The following is a 12,858-nucleotide window of genomic DNA, read 5'->3' as shown; positions in this document are numbered from 1 at the left end:
GATGAAGTTGGAGTGGAGTCATAGAAAAGTGGTGTCATTCTTATGTGGGTTGACATTATTTTGCATACTGAGATTAGTTAGTCATAATTAGTGGTGTGCTGCTCTGCTGTAGTGGAGCCTAGCCGCATGGAGACTTTATTGTGCTTTTATTGAGCTCTCTTGGCTGGTTTGTGTTGCTTTAGAAATCTGGGCACAAAAGTGAATTCAACATCAAAGAAAATAATTAAATCTGAGCTTTTATAAAACTGACATACTTCAAATTAGGACTGACCTGGCTTTGGAAAAAATTGAAAAACATGATTGTCCGTATTATTGAATTTATTTTTCATTATTTTAAGTGAAGATTAGACAGCTCTGAAAAAGTAATTGTTTTTGCTCATTTCAGCTGTTCTCCTCATGCTGCTCGTCGATGTTTGCAACTATATAAGATTAGTGGTCAATGGGGTAAATGATGTGTTAAATGAGGGCAAGCAGGTTAGGACTAGTCAGACCTTTTCTGTCTGTAAATTGGACCCTTGGGCCCTGGGAAAGAGCAATGTAGTTTCCCCAGTGAGCCACACGGGGCGCTGCGGTTCATCCAACCTAGGACCCCTGACGGGATATTCAAAGTTACAGGACACCAGGGACCGCTAAAAGAGAGACCCGAACAGTATTTTTCACACATGAAAGAGCTTCCAAGCTGCAAAGCAATAAGAGAAAAGTCCCCCTGTGGCTCACCGCATGCTGGAGGTGCGATAAAGCAGCGCGTTCGTTCATTTCCCCGCATTTGATGCGAGCTTTAAGCAGGCCTGTCAGTCCGTCTGCGGCAAAGATCCTCTCATCTCCTCACAGCGGAGACCCGCGGACCCCGTTGCGTGCGTGCGTGCGTGTGTGCGTGTGTGTGTGCGTGTGTGTGTGAGAGAGAGTGTTGTGTCGGGGAGTTGTCACAGCACTGAGGAAAAAAGTGTTGGGGGGAGGCGCGCAACGTGCGAGAGGAGTTGAGGGAAAGAGAGACACAGAGGAGAGTTGCGTGAGTGTGTGTGTGCGTGTGTGTGTGTGAGAGAGAGAGAGAGAAGAGTGAGTGAGAAGAGTGAGTGAGAGACCTCGGCGGAGAGGAGGAGTAGAGAGAGAGAGAGAGAGAGAGAGGGAGGGGAGGAGGAGGAGAGCTCCGTCTCTCCCGGTGCACTTGGCAGTCTAGTTGCGGGCTGCTGTGCTGTTGCTGTCGTGGCGTGGCTGGTCGCGCCGGGCGGGGAGCGTCACCACACTGGAGCCCGGAGTCCCACTCTCTCACCTGCGCAGTTCGGAGCTGCCATGGGTCTCTCGCCTGGATTTACTGTCCTAATCATCCTGCCGGCCTTTCTGCTGCACACCAGCGGCCTTTACATCGCCAGTAGCGTCGGTACGTACAGGGGGGTTAAACGTGGTCAGTGTTGATGTTTGTCTTCTTATCCGATGATCTTTTATTAAGGGGGGGGGGGGGTGTTAGTGCGCTCACTGGAAGTCAGCGGAGCGGCAAAACATTGTTTCTCATGCTTGTGTTTGATTGCTTTTGACATGCTTTTTTTGTTGTGGGGTGCATGTAACTTCTGTGCGTTTTGTGCAGGCTCCGTCAGTGGCGCAAGTGCAGTGTTGGGATTGGCTTTCTCTAATCCAGGGGGGATAATGCTGTCTGAGGTGCAGGGAGGGGGGGGGGGGCATCGGATGCACCGGTTTACGGTCCGGTTTGGCAGGGAAGTATAGTCTAACATTATCTGATTCTGCCGCTGTCGCATCTATCGATCCGTCACAGGACGCTGGTGTCGGGTGTCAGCGACATTGATCACACCATTATCAAATCACCCCTCTAACACGTGAGCTAAAGAAACATAAACAGCGAGTGTAAGACTGAATCAGTCGGTTGACTTTATGAATAATATAAGACGGGCGGATAACGTTATGATTGTAATATTGATAATAACGAAGACTGCCACGTGCCCCTGAGGACTTCCTTAAGGTGCCTTCTCGTCTCTGACTGTGTGGTGTGATGTTAAAACGGCCTTGGCTCTGCGGTCTGTGTGTGTGTGTGTGTGTGTGTGTGTGAGGTGGGTCGCCTTTCAAATGCACCTGTGTTTTCAGTCACTTGTTCCTTAATCCACGACAGCAAATAGTTCTATTACATGTATTTACATTTAGTTAAAATACAGTAACGCTATTAATAAAATGACAGGATGAATGGCTGCAAAATGCATTCCTAGGTGCATCAAATGATTTAATAGCGCGCTATAGATTTAGTTTTATTTGGCTATTTAGTCGCTGGCGAGGTCATATAATTCACTTTTCCCGAATCGAGCACCGTGACAGTGAGAGAACAGCGTGAGAAGCCGCAGTTAGCGCCTTCTCCCGCTGCGGGCTTCCCTGTTGGTGGTGGAAGGGCACAGGAGGTGTCAGGAGCGCAGCGCGCTCTGCTGAGGCTGCAGTAACCAAACGCGCGCTGCCGAGCACCGGGGTCGCCTCTGGGTGGGGCTGTGTGTGTGTGCCTGTGTTTTCTCATTTCTTTTATTTATCCTGGTGACGGAGGATATCAAATGCTTAATCTTGTTTTACATTTTTGTAATTCTTTATTTTGTCTAGTTTGCATTCTCCCACCCTGGACATGCCCTTCTTTATCACGCTTCTCGCTTGAGATCCCCTCCCGGCTTATTTTTTTCATCTTTAACCTCCAACAATCTTCCTTCCCACATTTTCACATATAAACACACAATAAACATCTTTCCCACTCTCACCTGCGACTGCCCCCCTCTCTCCCTCCCTCCCTCCCTCCTCTACTGTCCTGTTCCCAGACTCCCTGCAGCATGTCCTGGGGGAGTATGGACTGGTGAGGCCGATCAGTGTGGACGCAGAGGGCCGCTTCCTGTCACACACCGTCTCGGCTAGCCGCATGGCAGGAGGGCAGTCCCGTAGGCGCCGGAGGAGGGAGGCGGGAGCAGGCAATGACGAGTGGGAAGGACCAAAAGAAGAGCCGATGGCCTTTCGCCAAAGGGTTTACTACAATGTCACCATCTTCGGCCGGGAATTCCACCTGCGTCTGCGCCACAATGCCAGGCTGGTGGCCCCCGGAGCCAAGATGGAGTGGCACGATGACAGCGACAGCACTCTGCATTCTGAGCCACTGCACGATGAATGCTTGTACGTGGGGGACGTCAAAGACGAACCAGGAGCCTCTGTGGCTATTAGCAACTGTGACGGCCTGGTGAGTGGAAAACCCTTGTTGCCTCTTATGTGTGGGGCTGCTGCAGTGTTTACTGAGCTCACTGTAAAGGTGCTTCACGACAGAGTCACATGGCCATGTCTTTGTCCCTGGTGAGAGTTTTCTCCCTAACATCCTCCAAACCAGTTGCCTGCCATGTGACATACCTGAGCCATGTTCTCCCTCTGACATTTATGATATGCTCATGTAAAAGGTATACATGTCTCACCCATAACCTCTGTATTCATGTTTATATCTCAGCAAAATGCTTTGAGAATAACATTGTAGCACTGGACAAATAGCAGACAATTCAACAGCATTTGAATTCAAGCTGCCACCATCAGATATTTTGGTTGCACAACAGTTGCTAAAAGAGCCTGAATTGTAAATGCTTTTAATAGAGCTGACGATGAATTGAGGAAAAGGAGCAGAGATGGCAGTTGGTGCAAGGCATTTGGGGAAAGGAGTGAAATAGACCGTGTGAAGAATGTTCACAGGAACAGGAAAGATGGAGACCAGTGACCGAGAAAGACGTGGATGAGACAAGTGTGAAAGATAAGTCTCACGACAGTGGGAAGAAGTAAAGTAAATACGAGTAAAAATGGATCGCGGATGCGTACAGGGAATATTGGGATTGGGGGTGGTGTTCCCCTCATTAGGAAAATTGTTCATTAGTCAGCCAGATCAGCCCGCCACTGGAGCTGAGTAGCAGCGACTGGATCCGTTTAGGCCTGAGGACACGAGGGACTGAGCAGGCCGGGAGCCAGGACAGCACAGGCCTGACAAGCCCACTTAGCCTGACACAAGCAGCAGCAGCTCCGGCCCGGGACTCCAGGGCCTTTTGGTCATTTTTAGGAAAGGTTGCTGTCAAAGCGTAGTTGCTTATTGATAACAGATCAGACCAGTGAGGCTCAATGCATATGCATGCCAGGATTTACAAGGGTGGGTTCACATGTTTTCAAGTCTTTCTTATATCAATTTTTTTTTTAATCATATTATTAAGTCATTACTATTTTGACTCTAATTTAAAAGGTGAAGCAGAAAATCTCCTGATCTGCAGAATTGGAACCTGCACTCGAGAATCACCAAATTTGGCCCGAACCGGATTATTATTATTGTGTGATCACAAACAAATTTATGACTGTTTTACATCGTTCAAAACTTTAGTATCTTTAGTTACCATATGCACCTGTTTGAAAATACTAACCTTGCCAAAACCAGAGCAAAAATGGCCACCAAACATCCAGCATATGAACCGTAAATTTGCTGTGTGGCCTTCACAAAAGCCTTTTCTCGAGTAGTGATCAACATATTCACATTAAACCTTTTTAGGGTTACGGGGCCACACTGGGCTATCACTAAGATGTCATTTCAGCCTGGAATCTGCATTTTTTATAGGACCTAAAAGGCTGTCCGTGATTTTATTTGCACAAGGATGGATAGTTACATTTCCATTTTTGCACAGAATAAGAACTGTCGAGTTAATACCCCATTACTTACATTAGAGTTGCATTAGAAAAGGATCCCTTCAGGACCAGTATGGACCGGAGGACTTATGAGCATGTCAGTGTTTTGTTAAGACAGGTGTAAAACAATGTGAACCTTTCTTTCAGTGTTTTTTAAGGTTTTCTTTCTAAATGGAGTAAAACAATAATATTACTGTAATAATTTCTAAGACAAATATTATTGACCGCTGTAATCACCAAATAGTCCAAACACAAAGATTATCGCTGCCCACTTATATTTAATTGGTTTCTCCTCGCCCCTGAACATCGCATGTCATTACTAATCAATGCGTACAACCCCCGCAGACATGCCAAGAAATGCAGCCAAGCTCAATCCATCCCCCATCGGCCTTCTTAAACCCGACGTAGCCCCCATCTGCCCACTTCCTCAGTGACCCCTCCACCTGGTTAGATGGTCTTCTGCCCCGTGTTATCATTCACAGGCGAGGATCTTGCTGGCTGTGTTCAAGGTGTGTGATGGCGGCTAAGAGGCAGAGAGCCAAGAGGGGGGGCAGAAAGGTTCAAACCAAAATACAAGGAAATAAACATAAAGGGGCAAAGGAGGGGGAATGAATCAGGCACAAGGTATGGATCTCAAGAAGTGACAAATGACCAGAACAAATACGAGAGCATCAAAGAGTAAAACCTTTGAATGGACAAATGACCTTTGTGGAGAATTGGATTTCTGTGAACAGAAGCTGTGATCAGCTGATTAGTTCTTTGAGATGAAGCAGCACTCCCTACAGTCTGAGACCTGGAGTGTGTTTGTGTAATGTTAGTCCTACATAGGTGCCAAACAAGATGAATTCAGTCTGCAGCTGAGGCTGTGTTTCTGTTTGTGTGTGCAGAGAATGGAGAAGTGCTTGAATCAAACTGAAAAAAACCTCATGCATTAATATTGGTGTTTTTCAGTGTCGGGGAACACCCGAAACCTTTTAGTTCCATAGAAATCTATTTTAATTTTTAAGGTTGTATGTTGAGGAAACTCCTTCAGGTTTGTTTACACTTCAGGATCTATGACAATTAAAATTCAGTTGAAATTTGATGTGGTGGTTTGGTTAAATTTGGTCAAATGGTAAAAATGAATGAAAAAGCTGCAGTAGTGTTTTTTGGGAAAAGGGTTTCAATTTCAGCAAAGAAAACAACGCAAAGATCTGAATTCCTGAATTTTAATTCCATGTGAATGCATCTGTGCTTTTGGGGTCTCCAGCCTGATGTAAAGTAGGTGGAGGCTGCGGTCGCCTGATCTTGTGCACATGTGCCTGTGAGGTCAGGTGCATTCATGTGTGTGAATGTCTTTTTAGGATCTTATGTGGAATGTTGAGTGTCAGCAGAGCTTTTCCTTTTTTCTAGAAGAGACCATGGCGTAGGGATGGGATGTACAAAACGATGGCTGTTTAATCTGTGAATCTGACGTGCTGACGCAGTGGGGACTGTTTCACAGAGCAGCTCCCAAACTCCTACTAGGGACACATTCATTTTCCCATAGGAAGTTTATTCATTTTCCTTTCATATCTTTTGGTTCTGATGAAAGGACCTTTGCTGTTTACGAGCCCTGTTTACTGGAGCGGTAAAGTCAGGGCAAGTTTTCCACACATTGGGCAATTTGCGAGGTGAGAAGGTCGTATCCTTTTACAACGATTCTGTTAGGAGCGATTTACATGTGACCAATTCTAAAAATGAAAGTATAAGAGTACAATTAGGCAGAGGTATTTGAATCCATAAACGGCCATAAAAGAGTCATCTTCCACCAGCTATCACTCATCTTTTAAACATGTACAGCAATGATGTTTGCATCTCATGTCTGTTTAAATAACCCTTTCAACTGAAACCAATCGCTGTGATTTATAAGCACAACGGGATGAATTACCACCCAGATGAGACCAACACTTTACATGTTATCCTCACTTAACAAACAAACACACACACACACGTGCTCTCGTTGCACGGCATCTCCAGTGTTTGACTTCCTGTCTTCCAGATCGGCCGCAGCGCCTCAGACAATCAATGGTGGGGCAGTGTCAGGTTACCATGGGAATAGAAGGTCAGACAGGTCTGTGGAGCCCATAGACGCGTTCGCTGGCCAGAAATGGGATCCAGCTGGGTGAGAAGGGGGCTCTGAGGTTTTTTTAAGAGAGGAGGTGTGTGAGCCTGTCATTTTGGGGGGGAAGGGGGGTTGCTCCTAAAGTCCAGGTGGTTGCACACCTGGATGAGTGGACATGCGTTTCCACAGCAGTGATGTGCATTGTACACTTTCACACACACACACACACACACATACGCTGTAGGTGGGCGCAGACACACAGCAGGGACAGGCAGCAGCCAAAAGCAATGTTTCCTGTGAACCTTCTTCTGCTCGCTGCAAGACAAAAAACCTGTGCGTACATTTCTCTAATTGTCTCCGCCCCTCGCTCGTCTCGCTCTCCCTGTCTTTCTGTCTTTGTGGCCAGCAGCGTTAGCAGGCGAGCAGGAGAGTCCTCCTAATGATGGCATTAAAAGAGTCGGGAAAATGACAGAGAAAGAGAGTGAAAAAGAATGTGGCAGACAGCTTTTTGCTCCCCAACACCCACAGATTCAGAGCTCTGGCAAAAAAAGAAAGAGACAGCGAGAGGCAGGGTTCCTTTAGTGAGCAGTCTTTGTCTGTTTTTAGCAGCAGCTCTGCTCCCAAACAGTGATCAGACAAGAGGTGCTGAGGGTTGAGGGGAATACCTGCTGTCTATGAAGGAAAAAGTTTAGAACCACCAAGTTATAGATCTCCGTCTTGCTAGTTAGAGGATATTTGATGTGGGCTAATGGCATAGTTTGGCCATTGGTATTTGTTGGCAGATCATTAGCAGTGATCCCGTGCCTTTGTATGCTCTGATGTGCCATATTTATGTCTGCTTCAGCGTGTTCACGTGTTTATTAGCACACAGCAGGATCGCTTGAAGGCGACTGTGTTATTTTGGTGCTTTCATTGAAAAGTCTCAACATCAACAGCCAGGAGTGCCAAAGCGCTGACAGGTGTTTTATTTATTTTTCACTGTGGGCGGATGCATGGAGATATCACATTGTTATTTAAATACTAGAAAAATCGTATTCAGGGTTACAATAACACATTTCAAGGTAGCAATCCACAGATACAGTACAGACACATGGAGCAATACTTTTATAGGTACAGTACATCCTCTCCATAACTGCAGTTTACAATTGAATTGGAACTTCTGATTTTCCCAGTGATTTAGTTTATTAATTAAACACCAGCATCATGTCAGCGCTCGGTAGCTGCCGTTACCTGAAACCCAGGTAATCGCATTTAACAATACTACAACTTAACCCACCCACTCTCTTACCCATCCATCCACCCATCCATCCATCCATCCACCCATCCATCCATCCACCCATCCATCCATCCACCCACCCATCCACCCATCCATCCACCCACCCATCCATCCACCCATCCATCCATCCATCCATCCATCCATCCATCCATCCATCCACCCACCCATCCATCCATCCATCCATCCATCCATCCATCCATCCATCCATCCACCCACCCATCCATCCATCCATCCATCCACCCATCCAGCCTGGGCCGTTTAGCTTGGTGAGGCGTGGCAGCTCACTGGGTCCTAAAGTGTGTTTTTCCACCCCGAGTCACGCAATAAACAGCTCTCAACCGTAATCAGCTCAAATTGAAATGATGACATCAATTACAGCAGTGTGCACAGCTGTTATTGACCCTCAGCGGCTGTGTAGAGCACGCTATATACTGTATATTTAAAAAAAACAAAACGCCCAGGGTTGAGGAGCGCCTGCAGGAACCGCATGGCTGGAAGGAGGGCCGGGTGCAGCGAGGACCAGACTGCCGAGGCACGGTATGAATGGGGAGACGCGTTCTCGGTATCTGATTGCAGGTTCCACCCTGCAGTGTAACTCCACTCAAACACACAATTACCCAATCTAGAGCTATTATCAGCCCGAGAGAAAGAAATAGAGGAAGAGAGGTACGGAGGGAGAGAGTCAGAGAGACTCAGAGAGAGAGAGAGAGAGAGAGAGAGCTCATTCTGAGGAACACTATACTGAGCAAAAGAGTGCTTTTACCAGGGCTGTGATTACTGCCGCTCATACAGTGCACTTAACCAGCCCCCTTGACTCTCTTTCGTCTCGCTCTCTGTCATTCACAAAGTGCTGGTTTGTTGGAGTGGTTGAAATAACAGGATTCATGGGAGAAATTGGAGCAGCGGAACCCCAGTAATTACAGTGAAATACCTCTGTGATGTCACGATCGCAGCAGTTTGTTTTGATACGGAAATTGTCTCCGGCACACTGGAATGATGTAGTGTGGAGAGGGAGTAACTCACCGCACATGTGATGTCATGATAAAGTACTGTGATGTCACGGTGATATTCAAGGCTCTATAGGTCTATGGGAACTGCTGTTTTGGGGGTTTTGTCAGGGCGCACAGTAGTGATTCACTTCTTATCTTGATATCTGTGTATAGATGAGTCTCCAGGGAGGAAAACGATGTTGTGGCCCGTGTTTTGGACTTGTTACATGCATAGTGTCTTTTCAAAGTAAAGCTTCTTCCTCCAAGGAAATTTCCGTCATGGTCAGAACAAAAAGTGTTGCCCGTCGTGTCCTGCGGATTTTAAAGACTGCGATATGTCAATTCTCCTCCAGAATTCAGAATAGACCTTTAGTGGAATCCTTGCTCCTGCTGGACAGTCATGAGCCAGCGAGTCCAGGAAACAGATCCATGCAGTTCTCCAGCCGACAGGTCCCAGCAGCCTCTGTGGACGCTCTGAGAGATTTGTGTTGTGCTGTATTCAAGTTTTTCCCTAAATGATCTGCACAAACGAAACATAACATGAGACAGAGAGAGGGAGGAAGAGGAAGCGATGGAGGGCAGGTAGAGGAAAAGTGTCAGTAACACAAAGTGGGAGGGAGGAGGAGCGCGGTGGAATCTTAATGAGCCCAAACCCGAAGCAGGAACAACAGCAGAATCATAACGGTCGCCACCTGCGCCGTCAGGAGGGAGGGAGGAGAGGATCTTTCTTATTAGCACGAAGAAATTCCCTTTTTTATTGCCTCTTCCTTCCAAGGTCACTGCTTCCAGAAGATAGAACATTTCTCTGACTGATCATGGATTTTATATTTGCTGTATTTGTGCATACTTGGGAAGAATATGTGTGCATTTTTCCCAGTGTGATCTAATTAGCTGTTTGTTCTTCCTTTGTGGCGTTTGTATTTTCTGTTTGCATGATCCGATCTGTCTGTTACCATGGTTAAATATCATTTTGTTGCACTTCACAACAGAAACTCACACCCTCTTCATCTTACTATGGCTGCTTGGTTTTGTTTCCTGCAACAGAGAAATAATCACTTCTTCTCTCCCAGTGTATTAGGTTTTAGGGGGGGGGGGGGGGTTGAGGATCTTGGGAATTGTTAGTGGACCAGCATATGTAATATATTATATAATAATATATTGTATTCTAATAACTGACTCTGTGGGGGCTGGAGCGCAGCAGCAGAAACAAAGAAACACACCGAGTGCTTTGATCACTGTGACTGATGGTCTGCCACAGTGTACGAGGAACGCTTTGCATGCTGCCTTACATTTACGTAACATGTCACGGAGACTTTGACATGACCTTGTCCGTGTGTAGCTCTGTGTGAGATTGAGTTACCAAAGAGTTGGCCTTCCCAGTTGGGCTGGATGCAAGTATTTTGGATCAGGGACATGCAAAAGATTGAATTAGATCTAAGCAGGGGGCTATATTCATCACACAAAGAACTAAACCAGTCTTTTGCTGAGTTCAACCTTAACTTTAGATTAAAATGTCCTGCTTTGGAGAACTTGACCAACAAGATCCAAAAATTGGCAAAAAGTGGCAGGGAGACAAGATTATTAACAAAAAAAGGCACGCATCTTCCATCCTGTCAGTCTAAATCCTTGTGAATCCCACAGTGTGAAATGTTTGCAGCTTATATCTCGAGTCAGTCACATTCATCACTTAAAATCCCTAATTGATGACAATACCAATCAGAATCATGTCATTATGCATTTACAGATGCAACCGCATGTGTGACAAGTTGCTCCTTCCGGGGGGGGGGGGGGGGGGATACAATCACTGGGGGACAATGCAGGCGCTTGCATAGGATGACAATGGTGCCACAGCCCCAAGTGGTACAATGTTCTGTGATACTTACCATCTCTGTGGCAGGTATCTTCTCTGTGTTGGACCCAATGAGACACCCAACGCGTACCCGTGTCTCCTCCATGTCTTTAAAAGTCTCCAGTAGGCCCACTGAGGATGTTGTTATGTGCCCCTCCCTCCTGTGTAGCTCTCCATCATATGATACCAAAACCACCGTATGGTGTGTTGATCCCACTGGGACCTCACTGGGCCTCCTTTGTGAAGGACAAACTGGGATCGCCAGAAACACATTAGCTTCTGTGCTGGTATTGGTACGTCGTCCAAGCAATGTAACCCATCCACGGTAATCAGAATTTCTGATTTAGTATCAGGATCACGATCAGTGTTTATGTGGTTTATATATAACGGCCAAACCGATTTAGTGTGATGTATGATAGGCAAAGCCTCAACTTTCCTCTGCTGTGCTAAAGTCTTTACTAGCTGCAGGCGGCTGGTAGCCGCTCCGTACCACGGCCCCCCCTGGAAAGATCAGACATCTAGAAGCATCCTAATGGTGCGCTTCTTTTCCTCTGCTCTATATATTTGTGCCATTTGGTGAGGGCTGTTGAGGCCTCCTACAATGGGTATCAGTTTATGTTAAGAGCATGTGGTGTCATTGGTGTGGCTTATTGTGGCACTAAAGTGCATTAAAGTGCTCAGCTATTAAAATAGGAATGAAGGAGGAGATAAATGATAAAATAGCTCTGCTGTCAGACTTAGTCTATTATTGGCTTTGTTTATGGCCACAGTCAGAATCATACATTCTTGTAACTGCTGTCCTCTCTCTCCAACACACACACACACACACACACACACACACACACATGCACACTCTCACACACACACACACACACACACACACACACACACACACACACACACACACACACACACACACACATGCACACTCTCACACATGCACACTCTCACACTCTCACACAGCTCCTCTCACAGTGCAATGATTGACAGCATCACAGATTTTTTTTGTCTCCAAAGCTAATCCTCTGCCTCTCTCTTCCATACACACAGAGACACACACACACACACACACACACACACACACAGACACACACACACACAATGACACTCGGCGGGGACACACTGGGGAGAAGGGACTTATTGTCAGGTTGTGCTCTATCTCCACCGTTCCTTTCTAATCCTCTTTCTCCCCTTCTGTACTGTCTCGTACACACACACACACAGACACACACACACACACACACACACACACGGACCGTAGTCTAGCTCTAGGCCGGGATCCACCTCACAAGTCCTCATCAGCAAGACTGGCCACATGGTGAGAGGGGAGGGAGAGCGCTGATACACCCTGGAGAAGAGGGGACTAATGGAGGAATACAGCAAAAGGAGGTGTTCTTTTTTCCCTGCTTTTTGCTCCTCTCTCTTCTCCCAGCCAGGAGGTTGGGGAGGGGGGGGGGGGGGGGGGGGGCTGACTGTGATCCGACGTGACAGAGCCCTCCTCTGGGCGCTTTCTGCCGCTGTGTGACAGCGTGAAGCTGTGCCATCCACCTCCGTCTCTTTTCCCTCCATCTCTTCATCAGTCATGTGACCTTCCTGTCAGTCTCTTGCATGCTATGTGCATGGCGGTGTGGAGGTGTGCTTACCTTTTCTCTTTTCAATTCGACTGAGCGTCACAACCAAACCTGCCAAAGATGACGACACAATAAATGAGTAATAAGCTGTCTACTATAACTTTGACAAGGATTAAACATGAAGAAGTCCTTTTCCAACTGACATCAGTGGCCTTGAATTCATCTTGGCTTTGCTCCCCCAGTATTGATTGGAGTTGCATGTAATCTGGACATTTACGGGATTTATTATGTTTCCTCAATATTTTCATGTTTCCCGAGCTGTCGTTTCTTTGAGGGTGTCCTCCCATCAGCACTTGAGTTGCGTTGTCCTGTTTCTACAGCCACTCTGTGCCATATCAGGTCAATTCCTCAGCGTAGGG

At 46.6% G+C, this 12,858-nt stretch overlaps 1 protein-coding gene across 2 annotated transcripts in view; it reads left to right on the top strand.

Annotated features, from left to right (window-relative positions):
* Positions 1 to 890: 890 nt before the first annotated feature.
* Positions 891 to 12,858, top strand: part of LOC119210760 (A disintegrin and metalloproteinase with thrombospondin motifs 2-like) — a 90,144-nt gene continuing 78,176 nt past the window's right edge. For both annotated transcript variants that reach the window (XM_062560814.1, XM_062560813.1), the window contains exons 1-2: positions 891 to 1,378; positions 2,799 to 3,208. In XM_062560814.1, coding sequence (XP_062416798.1) covers positions 1,291 to 1,378; positions 2,799 to 3,208 — 498 coding nt within the window. In that variant the 5' untranslated portion in view covers positions 891 to 1,290. The remainder of the gene's footprint in view (positions 1,379 to 2,798; positions 3,209 to 12,858) is intronic.

Source organism: Pungitius pungitius, chromosome 2 (assembly GCF_949316345.1).
Source record: "Pungitius pungitius chromosome 2, fPunPun2.1, whole genome shotgun sequence".
NCBI lineage: Eukaryota > Metazoa > Chordata > Actinopteri > Perciformes > Gasterosteidae > Pungitius > Pungitius pungitius.
The sequence above is the reverse complement of the archived record's forward strand: the minus strand, read 5'-3'. Positions and strand labels throughout refer to the sequence as shown.